Source organism: Oncorhynchus clarkii, chromosome 17, assembly GCF_045791955.1.
Source record: "Oncorhynchus clarkii lewisi isolate Uvic-CL-2024 chromosome 17, UVic_Ocla_1.0, whole genome shotgun sequence".
Taxonomy (NCBI): domain Eukaryota; kingdom Metazoa; phylum Chordata; class Actinopteri; order Salmoniformes; family Salmonidae; genus Oncorhynchus; species Oncorhynchus clarkii.
In genome coordinates, this window is record NC_092163.1 from 23877412 (window position 1) to 23895997 (window position 18586).

The 18586-nt window shown below is 43.3% G+C and overlaps 1 protein-coding gene across 1 annotated transcript in view; it reads right to left on the reverse strand.

Moving 5' to 3' along the window:
- LOC139370569 (tau tubulin kinase 1a) overlaps positions 1 to 18586 on the reverse strand; it is a 46811-nt gene that overhangs the window by 19108 nt on the left and 9117 nt on the right. The window contains exons 5-14 of the mRNA XM_071110142.1: positions 17343 to 17486; positions 16655 to 16759; positions 10930 to 10995; positions 10152 to 10244; positions 9536 to 9661; positions 8973 to 9127; positions 6632 to 6842; positions 6040 to 6221; positions 5350 to 5684; positions 4816 to 4979 (exon numbers count right to left, since the gene is read on the reverse strand). Coding sequence (XP_070966243.1) covers positions 4816 to 4979; positions 5350 to 5684; positions 6040 to 6221; positions 6632 to 6842; positions 8973 to 9127; positions 9536 to 9661; positions 10152 to 10244; positions 10930 to 10995; positions 16655 to 16759; positions 17343 to 17486 — 1581 coding nt within the window. The remainder of the gene's footprint in view (positions 1 to 4815; positions 4980 to 5349; positions 5685 to 6039; positions 6222 to 6631; positions 6843 to 8972; positions 9128 to 9535; positions 9662 to 10151; positions 10245 to 10929; positions 10996 to 16654; positions 16760 to 17342; positions 17487 to 18586) is intronic.

The window sequence follows — 18586 nt, forward strand, 5'->3', positions numbered from 1 at the left end:
CAGGCCAGTCAAGTTCTTCCACACCGATGTCAACAAACCATTTCTGCATGGACATTGCTTTGCGCATGGGGGCATTGTCCTTCTGAAACAGGAAAGGGCCTTCCCCCAACTGTTGCCACAAAGTTAGAAGCACAGAATCGTCTAGAAAGTCATTGTATGCTTTAGCGTTAAGATGTCCCTTCACTGGAACAAAGGGGCCTAACCCGAACCATGAAAAACAGCCCCAGGCCATTATTCCTCCTCCACCAACCTTTACATTTGGCACTATGCATTATGGCAGGTAGCATTCTCCTGGCATCCAGCAAACCCAGATTCAGCCGTCGGACTGCCAGATGGTGAAGCGTGATTTGTCACTCCAGAGAACGCGTTTCCACTGCTCCAGAGTCCAATGGCGGCGAGCTTCCCACCACTCCAGCCGACACTTAGCATTGCACATGGGTGTGTGTGTGGCTGCTTAGCCATGGCAAACCATTTCATGAAGCTCCTGACGAACAGTTCTTGTGCTGATGTTGCTTCCAGAGGCAGTTTGGATCTCGGTAGTGAGTGTTGCAACCGAGGACAGATCATTTTTTACACACTTCAGCAATCGCTGGTCCCATTCTGTGAGCTTGTGTGGCCTACCATTGCACAGCTGAGCCGTTGTTGATCCTAGACGTTTCCTCTTCACAATAACAACACTTAGTTGACCGAGGCAGCTCTAGCAGGGCAGAAATTTGACGAACTGACTTGCTGGAAAGGTGGCATCCTATAGTAAGGCCGTTCTACTACCAATGTTAGTCTATGGAGATTGCATGGCTGTGTGTTCAATTTTATACACCTGTCAGTAACGGGTGTGGCTGATATTGCCGAATCCACTAATAGGAAGGGGTGTCCACATACTTTTTTATATAGAGTGTACATGCTCTGCTCTGAGTTAGGATGTTTTGAGCACAGGGATGTGTTGTGGCACCCTCTAGTGTTTGGCGCAGGGGAATAAAAAATAAATAAACAGTGTTACTGTACTTACACTATGTGTATGGGCCTCCCATTAGACATACACAGTAGCACATACTAAGCAATGTATGACACGTTCATAATCATTGAATATACATTCACACGTAATGTTTTCTTATCAGCATGCACAGTTTATGTAAATCAGAGTTCTCCAACTCTAGGGAGCTACTGGATGTGCAGGCTTTTCCCCCAACCCAACACTAACACACCTGTTTCCAATAATCAACTCATCATGATCTTCATTCAACCAGGAATGTCAAACTCAAAACAGTTCTCTATCCATCATTTTGTGACTTTTTGATGCTCCCTGATTGTCTAGCTTTCAATTCGATGATTATTAGCGAGCTGGACACAGTCAAGAACACTTATGTACGTAGGTCCATTTTAATTTCTACACAATTTAACATTTTGTTTTTGTCATTTTAAAGTATATCGAGTTTGTGCCCCCCCCCAAAAAAAAAATATATATTTATATTGTTTTTTAAAAACTCAAACCACCCGCGGGCTGGATTGGACCTTCTCTCAGGCCGGATCTGGGCTCTGGGCCGGACGTTTGACACATATGCCAACCAGTGATTTTTTTCAAACGCTTAAAGCATTTATGAATCTCTATGAAATGCTCATGGATGTGTATTTGGTTCATACTTAAATGCCTGTTTCTTGACACATATTTGTGTAGAAAACTGTTTTTCAAGAGTTGAAAGTGTAACTAACATTTCCTTGTTTTCCATGAAAACATACATGAAATGAATTGCAAAATGAATAGGAAATATAGTCAAGATGTTGACAAGGTTATAAATAATGACTTTTATTTGAAATAATGGTGTCCTTCAAACTTTGCTTTCGTCAAAGAATCCTCCATTTCAGGAAATGACTGCCTTGCAGACCTTTGGCATTTTAGTTGTAAATTTGTTGAGGTAATCTGAAGATATTCCACCCCATGCTTCCTGAAGCACCTCCCACAAGTTGGATTGGCTTGATGGGCACTTCCTACGGTCAAGCTGCTTCCACAACAGCTCAATAGGGTTGAGATCCAGTGACTGTGCTGGCCACTCCCTTATAGACAGAATGCCAGCTGACTGCTTCTTCTCTAAATAGTTATTGCATAGTTTGGAGCTGTGCTTCGGGTCATTGTCCTGTTGTAGGAGGAAATTAGCTCCAATTAAACGCAGTCCACAGGATATGGCATTGCGTTGCAAAATTAAGTGACAGCCTTCCTTCTTCAAGATCCCTTTTACCCTGTACAAACCTCCCACTTTACCACCATCAAAGCACCCCCAGACCATCACATTGCCTCCACCATGCTTGACAGATGGCGTCAAGCACTCCTCCAGCATCTTTTCACTTTGTCTGCGTCTCAAGAATGTTCTTCTTTGTAATCCGAACACCTCAAACTTCGTCTGTCCAAAACACTTTTTTCCAATCTTCCTCTTTCCAGTGTCTGTGTTCTTTTGCCCATCTTTTATTTTTATTGGCCAGTCTGAGATATGGCTTTTTCTTTGCAACTCAACCTAGAAGTCCAGCATCCTGGAGTCGCCTCTTCAATGTTGACATTGAGACCGGTGTTTTGTGGGTACTATTTAATGAAGCTGCCAGTTGAGGACTTGAGGACTTCTGTTTCTCAAACTAGACACTCTAATGCACTTGTCCTATTGCTCAGTTGTGCACCGGATCCTCCCACTCCTCTTTCTATTCTGGTTAGTGCCAGTTTGAGCTATTCTGTGAAGGGAGTAGTACACAGCGTTGTATGAGATCTTCAGTTTCTGGGCAATTTCTTGCATGGAATAGCCTCCATTTCTCAGAACAAGAATAGACTGACGAGTTTCAGAAGAAAGTTATTTATTTCTGGCCATTTTGAGCCTGTAATCGAACCCACAAATGCTGATGCTCCAGATACTCAACTAGTCTAAAGAAGGCCAGTTTTATTGCTTCTTTAACCAGAACAAATCAGACTTTATTTGTCACATGCGCCGAATACAACAAGTGTAGACTTTACCGTGAAATGCTTATTTTCAAGCCCTTAACCAACAGTACAGTTCAAGAAGAAGAAAATATTTACCACAGTATTTTCCACAACAGTTTTCAGCGGTGCTAACATAATTGCAAAAGGGTTTTCTAATCATTAATTAGCCTTTTAAAATGATAAACTTGGAATAGTTAACACAACGTGCCATTGGAACACAGGAGTGATGGTTGCTGATAATGGGCCTCTGTACTCCTATGTAGATATTCCATTAAAAATAAATCTGCCGTTTCGAGTTACAATAGTCATTTACAACAATAACAATGTCGACACTGTATTTCTGAACAATTTGATGTTATTTTAATTGACTTTTTGTTGTTGTTTTTCTTTAAAAAACAAGGACATTTCTAAGTGACCCCAAACTTTTGAACGGTAGTGTACATCACTGTTGGAGAATGACATTCTCACTGAAAAGACCCATAAAGAACTGAAACACTAATGGAAGCTACAGGCTGAGACACATTGGTTTTAACAATGAGGAAACATTTTGTCAACTTCAACTGTTCTCCAAGAATTTTCTGAATTTCCTCTATAATTCATTCAGCTAAAAGACTGGAACATTCCCCATATTTTCTTTCGTGCATCTTTTTATGTATGAGGTAACGGTCAGCTTAAACACATTTGGTGGCAGCGATGGGAAGACCCACGGTTTAAACCTTTTCATTTAACATTTTCAACCAAAAGGTTTTCATGTCAGGAGAGTGTACATCTAACTTTCTAACACTGACGTCAAGAACATGTTCAGTGTGAAGAAAACGTTTTGAAACTAGGTTGCACCACCTGAACATGTCCAAATATTTTTTTTCTGTTACAAAAACATTTTGCTCGGTTGTGCTATACTGAATATGACCCAGCTATCTGGATGTTTGCTACATTATTCTCATCAGAATGACAAAGTGTCATCATGTATGCGTATATCTTGTTTCACCAGTCAGTGTGTCATAACGAGGGCATCAAGTGCAGTGCAACCCTGACAAATGTCATCCCGAATACAGGGACGTACTGGGAACAGGAATCTGCCCGTGGTATGGACCAGCCTATCTGGCATTTGCCGGAACTGCACTATGAGAAAATGCTCTTGTGGACTCTTTGAGAAAACTATTGAGAAAATATTGTAGAAATACATTTGGGGGGGGGGCACTGTCAAAATAACCCTAGTCATGCCACCATCTCACCCAAAAAGCATAAACTGTTCAATAATTCTAATATGTAAGGCTACATCTGATCTGATGCTGGAATATGCAGTTAGCAAAGCCACGTCTCCCATTCATTAAAACCAAACAATTTGTGCCTACTGACACAGAAAAATGCACTTTTTCTCTCTTTACACTGGCAGGATATGTCACACCAATGACAGTGTGAATGACACTAAAATGGCTGTGGGAATAATGGTCACCCCCCCCCCCCCCCCCCCCGCCAAGGTATTCAGTTCCCACTGGCGTGCAAAATTCTAGGGTTGCAAAATTCCCTGTTTTTCTAGAATGATCACTGAAATTAGAAGGAATCTTCCAACTGAGATTTCTGGAAAAACAGGTCATTTTGGCAAAGTTATCGGAATTTTGCAACCCTAGGCTTAGCACTGCATGTTAATTGACATCCCGACCAGAGGGGGCACCGAAGAGCTCATCTTTACATAATCTGGATAGATCAACAACAACACCCACCGCTTAGGTGGGTCTCATCCATATCATCTGAAGATCAATCGCATTGTACAGCAGGCGACCCAGCTCTGAGCCGACTCCCATGAACATGCAAAAAGAGAAGCCTCCCTCCACCGATAGGTCAGCCCGGTCTCTTACCGGTCTTTGCGGTCCAATAGGACGGCCTGACGGGAGTGAATGACAGGGCGACATGGCGGGGCTTCCCCCACTTCGTTTGGAGGCTTCCTCCTCAGTGAGCGTGAGCATGCCCCGGCTGCTGTTGGTCGTGAGGGTCGTCTTGGGTCGCACCACCATCTCCGCCCCTAAAACAAAGGATTGGTTAGGAATATACTACCCTTTTCACACTATCATGCCAACCCGAACCAAACTGTGATGGGCTGAATATTTAATTTTGACATTGTCCTTTTCAGCATGGTTCTGCTTGTGGAAGATGCATAACCAGGTCAGCTCAGTACAAATGGTTTGGTTCGGCTCAGTAGTGGGAAAAGTGTTTTCCGGATTAAGTCAAACGTCAAACAATATTTGAACATGAGAGGAGAGATGAGCATCATCGTCAACACAGCACAACTTGTACAGAATAGAACTGAATACAACAGAACCGAATAGAATGGAACAGAATAGAACTGACTGAAATTGCAATTCATTGAATGTACATAAAACCTCCAGGCTCACCTCCTCCCCGCAGCCTCCTCCTCTCCTCTCCCTCCTCCAGGGGCCTCAGCTCCTCAGGCTCCTCATCGGTGGTGCCCGACGTGGTGGGCTGGAAGTCCCTCAGCTCTGTCTCCTTGTCGATGATCACCCACTCCTTGCTATCAAAGTCTTCTTCCTCTGCCAGTGGCACCGATCTGATAAAGGCATTACTGTGGGCTTCCTGGTCCACGGATGCCACTGAGCCCTCGCCGTGCCTCCCGCGCTGCAGGCCGCAGTCCACAGACAGCATCATGGCCGGCTGGGACGAGTACACGTGGCGCGAGGGCGATCCCAGGATATCCATGCGGGACCTGATACTGTGGCACACAGATGTGTACAAATACATTCACACAGGTACAAGCACGAGGACGTACAAGGGCACATAGACACACAAGCAACGCACAAACGAATGCACACACACAAAACCCAATCATAAAGTATTGAATTAAGTATTAAAGTGGAGGGCTATAATAGATAGGCTTATAGCAGTTTCACAGACTCTAACCCAAAGGACTTTCCTGGAACACCTAAGAGACTTTAATGTAGCTAGGTACAATACTAAATGTATTTTAGTACAATGTACTTCCTGGTTAACTACATTACTTAAATACTACTATACTAAAAGCTAGTACAGGTTTGGAACTAATACTAGAGCTGGTTTGTTGTGGTCACCTTTGGCCGTATCCGTCAACGCCCCTCCCATCAGCGGCCGACATGCGGTCTGACTCGGGGCTGTTGATGCGGCGGTACCGGAGCGAGCGCACCTGGCCACTGGGGGACTCGGGGGCCCCTCCTGCCCGGCACGGAGACATGGGACAGGCCCCTCTGCTGGGTTCATCCCCCTCCTGTGCCCCCTGCAGACACAGAGGGGAGAGGAGAGGAAGAGACGGGAGGGGAAATGAGAGACAGGAGGCCACGATGATGTATGCTAAACAGTAATTCATTCTAAAATGTGTCTATTACCACTGCTAGGAGTTTAAAGGGTAGGCCTTCATCTGTCTGGTATACACATTTTCTGTCTGGATGTCCATCTCTGCCTGTGCATCTCTCTGTCCGTCTATCATCCTCTACCCAGCCAACCATCAATCCATCCCATATTTTTCATTAATCAAAAATGCTAAAAATACTGTATCAACAAACAGTATAAGCTATCCTAAAACATCTACATGAATGCCATCCTACCATCTACGGGCCATTGTGGTGAGACCAGGCCATACAGTAAAATTTTGTGGTCTCCTTCCCCTCATTCCTCCCCCTTACTCACCTTGCCCAGGCTGATCCTGAGTTTGTTGCGGTTGAAGTCGGTGTCCTCCCATCCCTCGCCTTTAGCGGTTGTCTGGCCACCGCCCCCCTGGCGGCTCCCACCGGGGGGCAGGGCCGGAGGGGCGTTCTCTTGGTCGCTGAGGTGCTCGTCCTGGAGCACGTTCTCCGTGTTCTCCCTCTGGAGGTCTACGGGCACCGGGGTGTTGAGGGCTCTGGAGGAGAAGATGGGTGGGAGTGGGGGGATGGGTTCAGGTTTAATCAGTTGATTAAGAGCAGTAGTGGCCCAATGATGTATACAATGTATGTACTAATGTATATGAATGTATATAATAAACACATGTATATAACACCTATATGTGAATATGTCCACTGGTTGTGCAGGTTTTTGTTCCTGCCCTACTCTATTCCAAATTGTTTTTTTTATTTCCTGAATTAAGCATGCACTTAATTAATGCACTTTGTACAGGTAACCCTCAAAGTTCAGTAAACATCTATTTACATATCTATTTATTCAGTGAAACATTAATTGTAAACTGGTATATCAAATGCCTTACAGCCTAGTTTAGAATTCAATATCATGCATTTCAAAGGGTTTGGATGAGCAGTGTGGCAGTAGCCTCGAGGTGTGACAGCAATACTGATGGACACAACCTGTCATCTCTCTCTGTTCACATTGAGACTATGCCAAATGGCACCCTATTCCCTACTTAGTGCACTACTTTTGACCAGAGGTCTATGGGCCCTGGTCAAAGGGCACTACATAGGGAATAGGGTGCCATTTAGGATAGTGTCTCAGTGTGTGATGACGACCAAAAGACTAATGATGTCTCCAGAGATAAGGATGTCGTGTTCGCAGGGAAGTCATGCAGCTGTGTGTAGTGTGTGTGTCTGAATGTGTGTAGTGTGTGTGTCTGAATGTGTGTGCGTGTGTGTGTGTGTGTGTGTGTCTAGGCGGGCTGAACAGTAAAGAGCTTCAAACAAAACAGTCATCAGAGAGAGAGAGAGAGAGAGAACATCAAAATGGTATATTTGGGTGAGTGAGTCAAACAATAGCTCCCATGAAAGATGTATAAAAGACAGATTAAAAATAGAGCACTGTGACTGTATCACGTTGTGGAACATTCAGGATCTAATATTTTGTACCATTGCCTTGTGTATTGATCCTGTAAATGTCAAGTGTCAAATACAGATAACTGGTGAAAAATACTCTAAGGATTAAAGGACGACGCAGAAATATGACATCATTGTACACAATGGGGAAACTTTCTGCTTACAAAAATCCACAACTACAAAATGTGAATCTGCCAAGATGGCCTCTATTGGCTCTTCCCACGTGGGCACGCCTCAAAGGAGGGCATTTCAGCTGGCACATTTACATTGATGTGAACACTGAACACTGTCCCTGTTAACACTAGAATCACTAAAGCAGTAATTTTGACTGCTCATTCATGTCATCACAAACAGAACTGGAGTTATAACCAGTTTTAGGAAGGCATCTCATTTTTTTAATGGTTTTCCACTGTCTTCTCCCGACAGTGGAAGGTGCCGTGCCCAGTTGATAATCACCCAGATAATTGTCTCAAAATTGAACCTAAACAATACCGAAACTAATTTCACACTTATACCAACAGATGAAATATATTAAGTAAAGTTTGATGCGGGAGAAAGGGGGAGAATGGGTGAGTTGATGAGCGAAGGGAAGTGAACGGTGCATAATTATGTAATTACCAATTGTGAATGAAGAACTGGGCGGGAAATTCTATTGTAATGGTATATTCTAATTATAATCTGAAAATGGTTAAGTATGTGCTCTATATCTGTTCACCAAATCCAAGCAGTTTTATCAGTCCACTCTGACCTACTTGGAGTACACAGTGAGAGTGTGCGTAATATACAATGGCAAGACGATAAAGACGAATGGATGCACATGCTGCGTTAGCACTGCTACTAGATCTGAATGAAAATGACTCCGATGGAGGGAGGAAAAATCTCTGATTATTCTTCAGATTCTGAGCCTCGGCATGAACCTACACCTCCGAGGCCTAAGCGCAAAAAAAGTCAGAAGGATGCTCACTCAGCAGGAGCCCATGCCACCATTAAATAAATATTATTCCAATTTTACCTTATTCATTTTTGCGATATCATATATGAAATGGATTAATTACACTGTCAGAGTGTTGCAGTCAGAGTCACTGCTCATTAGCTTGAAGGGGGTTCTCTTGAGGCCCAGTGGTTCTAGTGTTGAGGAAAATGCAAGCAGAAAGTCGCCCTGCAGTAAATGATCATGTAAATATGGTGGACTCTCCTTTTAATCCTAATGGTAAATATATCAGGGTCCTTACCCCACAATGGCGACGGTGGGCCGTGTGTTGTGTTGTGGTTGGGTGGAGGCGGTTGTTGACTGTGTGGAGTCTGTCCCTCCTTTCTCCCAATCAAACGGCTCATTTTCCATGATGATGCGCTCCTTCATGCTGTTCTCAAACACCGACATCAACAGCTGGGAAATAAAATAAATGTGACTTTGGTTGCATCCCAAATGGCACCCTAATCTTTCAAATACATCCTATTCCCTTGACCAGACCAGCAGTCGGCCAATAGAAAACAACTCCAAATGAGACTCTGGTGGTGTCCAAATGGCACCCTATTTCTTTGACCTCTCTGGTCAAAGTAGTGCAGTAATAAATAAGAAATAAGTTATAATTTTAGATGCAATTTTGTTAATGGAAATAGCACAGGGAGTACTAGGAAGCATTGATGAAGTCAACATATCAGTTTGTGTGAACATACAAAAAAGTCCCCGCAATTAGTGGCCAGTCAAAAAAAAAGAAGAAGAAAAGAGAAGTTTGTGGGAGTATTTCAAAACACTTTCAGAGTACTTTCCTTGTTCTCTATACTGTGATGGTACCTGGTAATCCGGCTTGGTGTAGTAGTCAAGGCCCAATACATGGTCGAGGAAGATATGAAACTCTGAAGGCATGTGTTTCAGCAGCATCCTATGGTCATATCGCTCTTTAATCTGCCCAACTTGCTCCTGCGCAAAACAGAAAAAGAAAAAAAAAACAGATTTGTTTTACTTTATTTATTTGCTTGTCATTCAGTGGCTGAAACCAAACCAGTCCCCCTCCATTTGCCCATGGCGCCATATGCACAAGTGTCCGAAAGCTGATGGGGTGAAAATGATCACGGGTGTAGGGGCAAATTAGATCATCCTATATGCCACTTCGACAGAGCCAACACACGCTGGGATATTTGGAGTTTGCACAATTTCATACAAGGAATCGAGAGGAGTACCAAATGATATGCCACATGCATTTAATTCTATCTGATTTCGAGGCACTACTTGTATTACAAATGAAATACCTAGAAAAACCGACTAAATGAAATGTTTAATTGTTACTAACATTGTGTTGAAAGAAAAAGAAGATCCAAAAAGGCTTGCGTTTTGTTCATCTTGCATATTTGATTATTTGACTGTAACGATTCGCTAGAAATACTGTCGTGGACGAGTGAAGGGACTCTACCTTGTCCTTGATTTTCCGCCATGGTAGCTGTCCAACTGCAAATTCCACCAACATGTAAAATAAAGACCATAGGTCATCATGGCGTCCCATTTCCTGGGGGGAGAAAAAATGAAAGTAGAGATTACGAATGATATCTTCTTCCACGCTAAATCGTTTTAATTAGTCCAGTATACCCTTAATTGTCACGACTCCTACCGAAGGTGGCTCCCCTTCCTGTTCGGGTGGCGCTCGGCGGTCGTCGTCACCGGCCTACTAGCTGCCACTGATCCTTTTTTCCCCTTGTCTGTTTATTAGTTACACCTGTGTTTAATTAGGTTTATTGGTGGGGCTTTATTATCCAGCCGGCCCACCTACTAGGTGTTCGGGATTATTCTCTGTGTACATTTTGTGCACGACTGTAGGTCACGGTTGTCCGTGGATGTGTGTATTTTCTGGACTGTTTAGTTCACCGTGTTTTGGGGCATTTGTTCGGGTTGGCGTCGGTTTCACCTGTGTGGTGAATTAAAAGTATCGCTACCCTGAACTCTCTGTTTCCTGCGCCTGACTTCTTCCTCCACTACACCCCGGGCATTACATTAATAGTGCCAAACCTAAAGTTGCCCCCATAGAGATCCTATTAAATTACTAGAGGGGGTGTGTATTGTAATTCCTTATTCTATGGTTGCCTGCCACCATTTTATAGTACAACTACACAATAAACACGTTTATTTCAAAGAGCAAATTTGGCAGAATACATTTTCTAGCATATCATTTCGACAACATAAACATTGTTGTTTACTTTGTTTTTATGTGCGTTGACTGAGGCATATCGAACAGTTCCTCGAAAACCTGCGACAGTTCTCGGCTGAAAGGAAACAAAAGGGAACAGTATTAGTGACGGACCAATATCAAGATGCACATACTTCAACGTCTTGGAAAAATAACATTTCTAACACATCCTCCTTCTAGGTTTCTCCCTACTGCTCACTCTCCAAAATTGGTTTTAAAAACGAACTATTCCGATCTAATAAACACTAAAACATTATTTTATTTTTTTACTTAAATGGGAAGTAAATAGTAACAATTAACATTTACACTAGCATTCATCACGCATCTGTTAGCGCCAAATAACCAGGACACAACAGCTACATAGAGGATACATGCAATACAAGTCATCTTAAGAGCCAAAAGCACGTCATTGAACATGCTAAATTTGACCTTGCAAATTCGATCTGACATACAGGCTTTTGTTGCCGCCATTTCGTGCCGTAGAGGAGCTATGGATGCTTACTGTAAACACAGTGAATCTAAATTGTATAAATAAAATAAAAACGAAATAATAAAGTAGCCAGAACCATAAGTGAGGGGTCACACCAGGCATCTGTACACTAATCCTACTAAAGGCTCATGAATTCATGTCTGCGTGTGTTCGGCTCAGTAAGCGACTTGTGTTAAACCATTATGGTATTATACTGTAGTGGAGCTAAACTTCATTTTAACCCAGTCAATATCAATAAGCAATATTCAATTAACTTGTATTTAAATCATTCAATAACTCCTTTATTCTTTCAAACGTTTTCCTAAAATGTCGATTCATCTCCTGAACTGACGATCTGAAAACTTCAAAATAGAATTGCGCCTCTCTAGCTTATTTTAGTAACTCAATCTCTTGTGAGTTTGGCTTGGGATGGCAGTATCAGTGGTGCGGCACATGCTGTTCGTTCTCACATTACCCTCGTAGTTTGCTGGTGCCGTGACCTTCGCTCCGGGGGGAGCAAACTGAACGCTCACTGTCGAGTCCCACGGTCATTTATCGAACACTGAGTACTGAGCCCTCGGAGGTAGACAGTGGGGCTGTATCCAGAATGGCACTATTTGGGACGCAGCCTATGTTTAGATTTGACAGCGAGGGATGCCCCGTTATTGTCAACAATGACACCAACTGTGCTCTCAGCTGGTTATTATCAGAGAGAAGGCTGTCTGTCTGCCGATTCACTCTGTCCTAAACAAGCAATTAACTAAATGCTTCTTCGGCGACAAGGAGAAGCTGCTTCAGACTGAATTAGAGTGTGCAGTTCGCTGTGTGTTAAGAACCTTAAGGGGAATTCTGAGCCTCTACCTTGTGACCTTGAGAAACGTCCACATTGCACTAACTTACGCTTAGATCTTCTGTTGCTTTCAAGTTTCTATTCCTTGTCGACTGCGTATGCATCAGAACCAGGGCCCTACTCTGACACATAGCTAAAACCTAAAAGAAACAGAACATCTAAGTGTAAGTTAGAGAGAGTTTAAGTTAGAGACAGCGAGTAATAATGTACAAATGTCTTACATCCGAATGTGGCTCTAAAATCATTGCTATGTAGATAGATCCATTTATAGATGTTGCGATATAAAATAGTTGCCAGCAGCAATAACGGGGTCCTAGCAATAGAAACAGTAACCATTGACATGAGTATAACAGAAAGGTCGAAAGTGGGTGTCCTTAGTGTGACCCCTCTGCTCTGAGGAGAACAGAAAGCTTGGTGACCACACTCACGTCACTCTGTCACCATGCGCGTGACAGCCATGGCGGAGCAAGGATCTGATGGAGAAACGGGTTGGAGCATGCACTTCAAAATCAAATGTCCAAAAGGAACTGTAAAACACAAAACAAAGGCAAGCACTGAAACAAAATGAATGAATAAATGTAAGGAAATGTCAAATAAATAGGCACACATCACATAGGAAAACAGTGACATTCATGAGGTCCAAATTACACACGGTAATGGCAGCAACTGGTCAAACATTTTCTATGGGCTTTTATGTAATAGAGACAGAACTATATATACACTATAAGTAATGTCCTCGCTGACCACCAATGGCCACAATTCTGGCTGAAATATTTAAAAAATGTATGTACATGTGTATCAACTTCCTGTAACAATCACATTCTGGCTCACAACATCGCACATTCAGAAAGCGTTTCAGTTAGATTTTTGGGAACTGCTGGTGAGTGGGGACCTTACTTTTTTCAACGGGCTGTTTTCAGGTTTCAAAACACTGCATCCCATTTAATCACCTACTGTAGGTATGCAAGTGGATTGAGTGTTATCCTATCCAAGAGGCAATAACGTGCATGAAACAGCCTTAATTATACCTATATAGTGGTCTTATATAGTCCGTAATAACAGATTATTACAAGTTACAACACACAAAACATGATAGACGTAATACATGTAGGGCCGGTTTCCCAGACACCGATTAGGCCTAGTCTTGAACTGAGAAGCACTTTTTAATAGTGAATGCGTTTTCAATCTAGAAATAGACTTAATCTGTTTACACATAAAACTTCCTGAAAAAGGGACCTAAATCCTGCAGCATTATATACTCAAGATAGTAAACCAGCTTCAATAGAATAAAAATGTGTTAAAACAATACATTTTGGCAGCTGATATGTAGAGTAATTTGTAGTTTGACGGATGCCTCAAGATAAAGCTAACTCTGAAAGCATTTTTGTCCAGCAGCACCTGATATATTTATATGTCAATGTGTGAATATGAAAACGCCCCATGAGTTTACAAAACCCATCAACATTTAACACGCCCCTAAACCTACTACTCAGTTACTGCATAAAGGACAGAGACATGTTATGGGAAATGAATTAGCATGCCAAAATCTCTACATTAAATCATTCTTTTCCACTTCTCAGCAGAAGTCATGGAAAACAAGATTTCAGAGAAACGCATGACGCGTGCCACGAGAGGAAAAATAGCTCCGCTATTTATTACCCACAATGATTTATTCAGTTATCAGGGAAGGAAAGTGAGGGAAGATCCCTCTTCATTGAGGAGAGAACACTACAGTATGTAGCAGCTGGTAGGTCATTCACTGCACAAGCACTGGATGCTAAAGGCTACATGCTAACAAATATGCTTTGTGGCAAATGGCTGGGGGCTGACGGCTATGTGCTAACAAATATGCTTTGTGGCTACTGTCTGGGGGCTAATGGCTACATGCTAACAAATGTGCTTTGTGGCTTCTGGCTGGGGGCTAACGGCTATGTGCTAACAAATATGCTTTATGGGTAAGGGGCTGACATAGCGGCAAGGTGAAGGTCATTTGGACTGGAGAGGCCCCTGACACTTCCTTCCCTGGAGATCTGGCTGCCTCAGGGTAGGAGAGAGGCATACACTGCTATTTGTCAGGGACTGGGGGAAGAGGCAGATGAAGGGAGATGGAATGAGAAGGAGGGAGGGAAGCAGGGGTAAAGAACGAGAGACAGACATGGAAGCAGGGGGTGTTAAATAAAGCAAGATGGAGAGACAAACAGGGAGGGTGTGAGAGGTAGACAGAAAGAGGGAGAGGCAAACGGGAGAGAGAGAGAGAGAGAGAGAGAGAGACTTGCATTCATCACAAATCAATGAGCTGAAGCTGACTCAGCTGTACTGGCTAGAAGAAGAAAAAAATCAGAGAGCAAGAGAAGGGGAAAAGGAGAAGGGGAGCGGGGGATGGGGGTAAAGGGGGGAGCGATGCCGCAGGGCATCGCCCACTGACGCATGCATGCAAATAAAATATTCATCTCACGCTGCTGCACTCACAGAGCTCCAAACACAGAGAGGGGGGGGGGGGATGCATGAGGACACAGAGTGGCAGAGCCAGAGATATGAGGGAGGGGGGAGAGGAGAGGGAGGGAGGGAAGTGGCAGAGAGAAATAGAGGAGAGCAGATAGTGACTGAGTCAAAGAGATGAGAGTAGGAAAGCAAATTAGAAATGTAGAAGGAAATGTAGAAGGAGCAAGAGTGGGAAGGAGAGAAGATAGAAGTTACCTGAGAGAGTCTAGTGAAAAGGAGGGGAGAGGAGAAGAGGAAAGAAGGGAGGGGAGGAAAAAGAAGAGACATAAAGGGGAAGAAGAGTCCAGTGGAGAGGAGGATGAATGCATAAGCAATTGATTAGAGGGAGAAAAAAGGAGAGGAGGTGAAAGTGCTAGAGGAGATTAAGAGAGATAAAAGGAGACAGGGATAAGGTGGGAGAGGAGGAAATTACAGGATAGAAGAGAAGAAGAGGGAAGATCAAAGGAGGGAAGAAGAGGAGAGATTGAAAATGCAGTCAATAAGAGGGGATGGGAGAGGATGAATGGGACGGAGGAGCAAAGGGGGAGGAGGGGGAGAGTTACTGTAAGAGTGGACTCATACTTGGAGTGAGCTAAAATAAGACAAGACACCACAGACTGAGAGAAAGCACTTTGGATACCTCTCTCTGGGATGAAGGTGTGTTTGTGTGTGTGAGCGCATTTGCTTATGAGAATGTGTTTGTGAGAGAGAGAGAGAGAGAGAGAGAGAGAGAGAGAGAGAGAGAGAGAGAGAGAGAGAGAGAGAGAGAGAGAGAGAGAGAGAGAGAGAGAGAGAGAGAGAGAGAGAGTGTGTGTGTGCCCGGTCGGAGAAAGGGGAGGTTAGTCCATCTTCGGCTTAGTTCCGGTCGCATATCCCCTGAGACTTTGATTAGCATGTAAACTAACTGCAAAAGCCAGGGATTACTGTGTATGATGTGAATGACAAATGGGCTGAACATTTCAACTCAATTTGAAAATGATGGAGAGGCTTTCACTTGACACCCAAATTCTTAAATAAGACTATGATATTGTAAATAAAAAGGGATTTCTGTGACATTTTAAAAGGCTGATAAAAATGACCAAAGCCTGTAGGAAATCATAATGTTGTGTGCATTGCATCTGTGCACTTAGCTAACTACCATCCCATTGCCTACATTGTATATGAAGTGTGACTGCCTCGTCCGTGGATGTACAAAGAAAATGCCCCCCAAAATTAGGATTGGCTCAAAGTCAAGTTGTTGGCCACTTTCGAGCGTTGCGATTTGTAGGTTCGATGGCACGCAGCAGGTACCGCTTTTGTTCTAGTAAGAGAAGGAACGGCCTCCCACTGTGTTAAGTACCTATCAGCAGTCTATCGGCAGTGAGATTCTCAGTATTACATGCTTTAGGGTGGGTCATGTGACGTCATTGATCAGGACCCACCATTTAGGGAACACCGGGCGCGTTCCAGGTCTTGCTCATTTCTGTCGCGCTGCACATCGCAGAACATGGATATATTGTATTACCATTTCATAATGAGTCTCAGAGTAGGATGCTAAGTTAGAATCACGTTTGCCTTTTAGATCATAAATACATGGACAGGGGGACATGATCCTAGATCTGCACTCCTACTCTGAGATGGTTTATAAATGATAGGCCCAGATGTTGGAATCTCAGACCTGCTAATCTGTGCAGCCTCACCATTGCAATAAAGATGACCTGGAACTTACCCACGAGCTGGACATTATTCTAATAACATCACGATAACATTGAACTGGGCGGCAGGTAGCCTAGCGGTTAGAGCGTTGGGCCAGTAAAGGTTGCTGGTTCGAATCCTCTGTTGATGTGCCCTTGAGCAAGGTACTTAATGGATAAGAGCATTTGCTAAATGACTCAAATGTAAAACTAACATTTTCGTAGGACAAACCAAAGCAAAGGAACAAAAGAGGAGACTTACAGGGCGGACTTCTCCAGTGGTATTGGTGTATTGCCGCGCGAGGCCGAAGTCCAACATGTAACACTTCCTCAAGGTCGAAGGCAGCCTTCCCATGGCGAAGTTTGACTGCAGAGAAAATACATGATTATTCAGTGCATTACAGATATGGTCGTGTGGCTCAGTCAGTAAGAGTCTGGGGCTACTGTAGCAACACCAAGGAACCATCACTGTGCCATTAGAGCTAGCTGGGAGGGGGGTGCTTGCTCTTAAGGGGGGGATATTGTTTGATGAAACATCGGCTATAGGACCATCTAAGAAGCCACAGATTGCCGTTGTGCCCTTGAGCAAAGCACTTAATCACTACCCTGCTCCAGGGGTGCTGTTCTGCTGCTCACCCAATGCTGCGTGTGTGTGTATGTGGTGTCTGTGATTGCGGTTGAAATGAACCGATGGCAAAGAGACATTTCCGTTTTGATGGACAATACAGATGCAGTCTTTTTTCCATGCATCACAGCACAGCATTATGGAAGGTTATCAGTGCCAACTCTAAAATGCAATGGTTAAATGGTCAATTAGAATGCAAAAATGACACATATTTGCATTTAAGTATTGTATTTTAGAATTAGCACTGATAACCCTGAATAAAGCTGTGGCATGCTGTGCCATGACACGTGCAACAAAAACAAGTCTGCATCTGTATGATACGTACCGGTTTGATATCTCGATGCAGGAAGCCAACAGAGTGGATGGCCTCTATAGACTCCAGGATCTGTTTCCCCAGGCGGAGTGTGGTACTCATGGTGAAAGTCCCCCGAGGCTGGCTCCTCCTCAGGTCCGCCAAATTGCGTCCCTGCTCCACCCCCCAAAACAAAACAACGCTCTGGGGTGAAGTTACCTCTAGGTACAGATCTAGGATCAGCTTCCCTCCCCTCAATCCTAAACTTAACCTTTGGTGGGGAAAATACAAATCTGACCCAAAATCAGCATTTAGAGGCAACTTCACCCTACTCCAGAAAACCAACCATATGTAAACAAACAGATTTTGTGCAAAAGAACACAATTTCTTATCGGTACGGGACACCAAATCGCCTAGGTGTAATCATAGCATTCCATACAGAATTCTTATTCATTTCTTATATGATGTCTGTGGGCCTAGTAACCTAGGCCTAGTAAAGATTCGTCATATCACTTAACATGCAATACCTATTAACATAGTGTTTGGGTTTCAAGTTTGGGGAAGCTAATTTTCACCATAAACATGCACCTTTATAATAAAGCATTCCATGCATCCTCGCATTTGCAGACTGATGTAAGATATAGCCTACTATCCCTAATGTGATGATTTGATTGGATAGTCATAATTTAGGCTAATAATACAACTCAATCGCTGTTCGCAGAAAAGACTGTTCATTGCAGAGTGCAGTGGCGTTAGGTAGGCCTAGGTTTAAAACATTTTTTTAAACATTGCAATATGCTTGGCTGGGTCTCTCTACTTTTCACTGACAGTCACAACGCAACGATCATCTATTTGACCGCGCAAGCTGCCCAAATTGCGGGCCCTTCCTTCTGTAGGCTATGCAATTGAAAACAATCCACAGCTTTTTTTATTTAAGAAGCAAAATGGTCATCTGTGGCCAAATCATGCTTTCTGGTGTAGTAGCCTATTTTGAATGATTTAATTTATTTCTGTATAGAGGGGAGTAAGCTAATTAGGCTATATAATTTTGGCAATTTAATTACATTTACTTTATGGAAAGCTTCCGCCTAGCCTTATGGACACACCGCCTCTCGCTTTTAATGCGGCATAAACACAACCGGTCATGATGTTTTCATCTGATTGTCAAACAATCACTTAACAAAGGCGTTCCTGTAGGCTACGTTGGTCCACTGACAAAATCATTTCAGGATCCAAACCCCAACACTGCACTGTGCACTCGCAATTTGATGAATGCA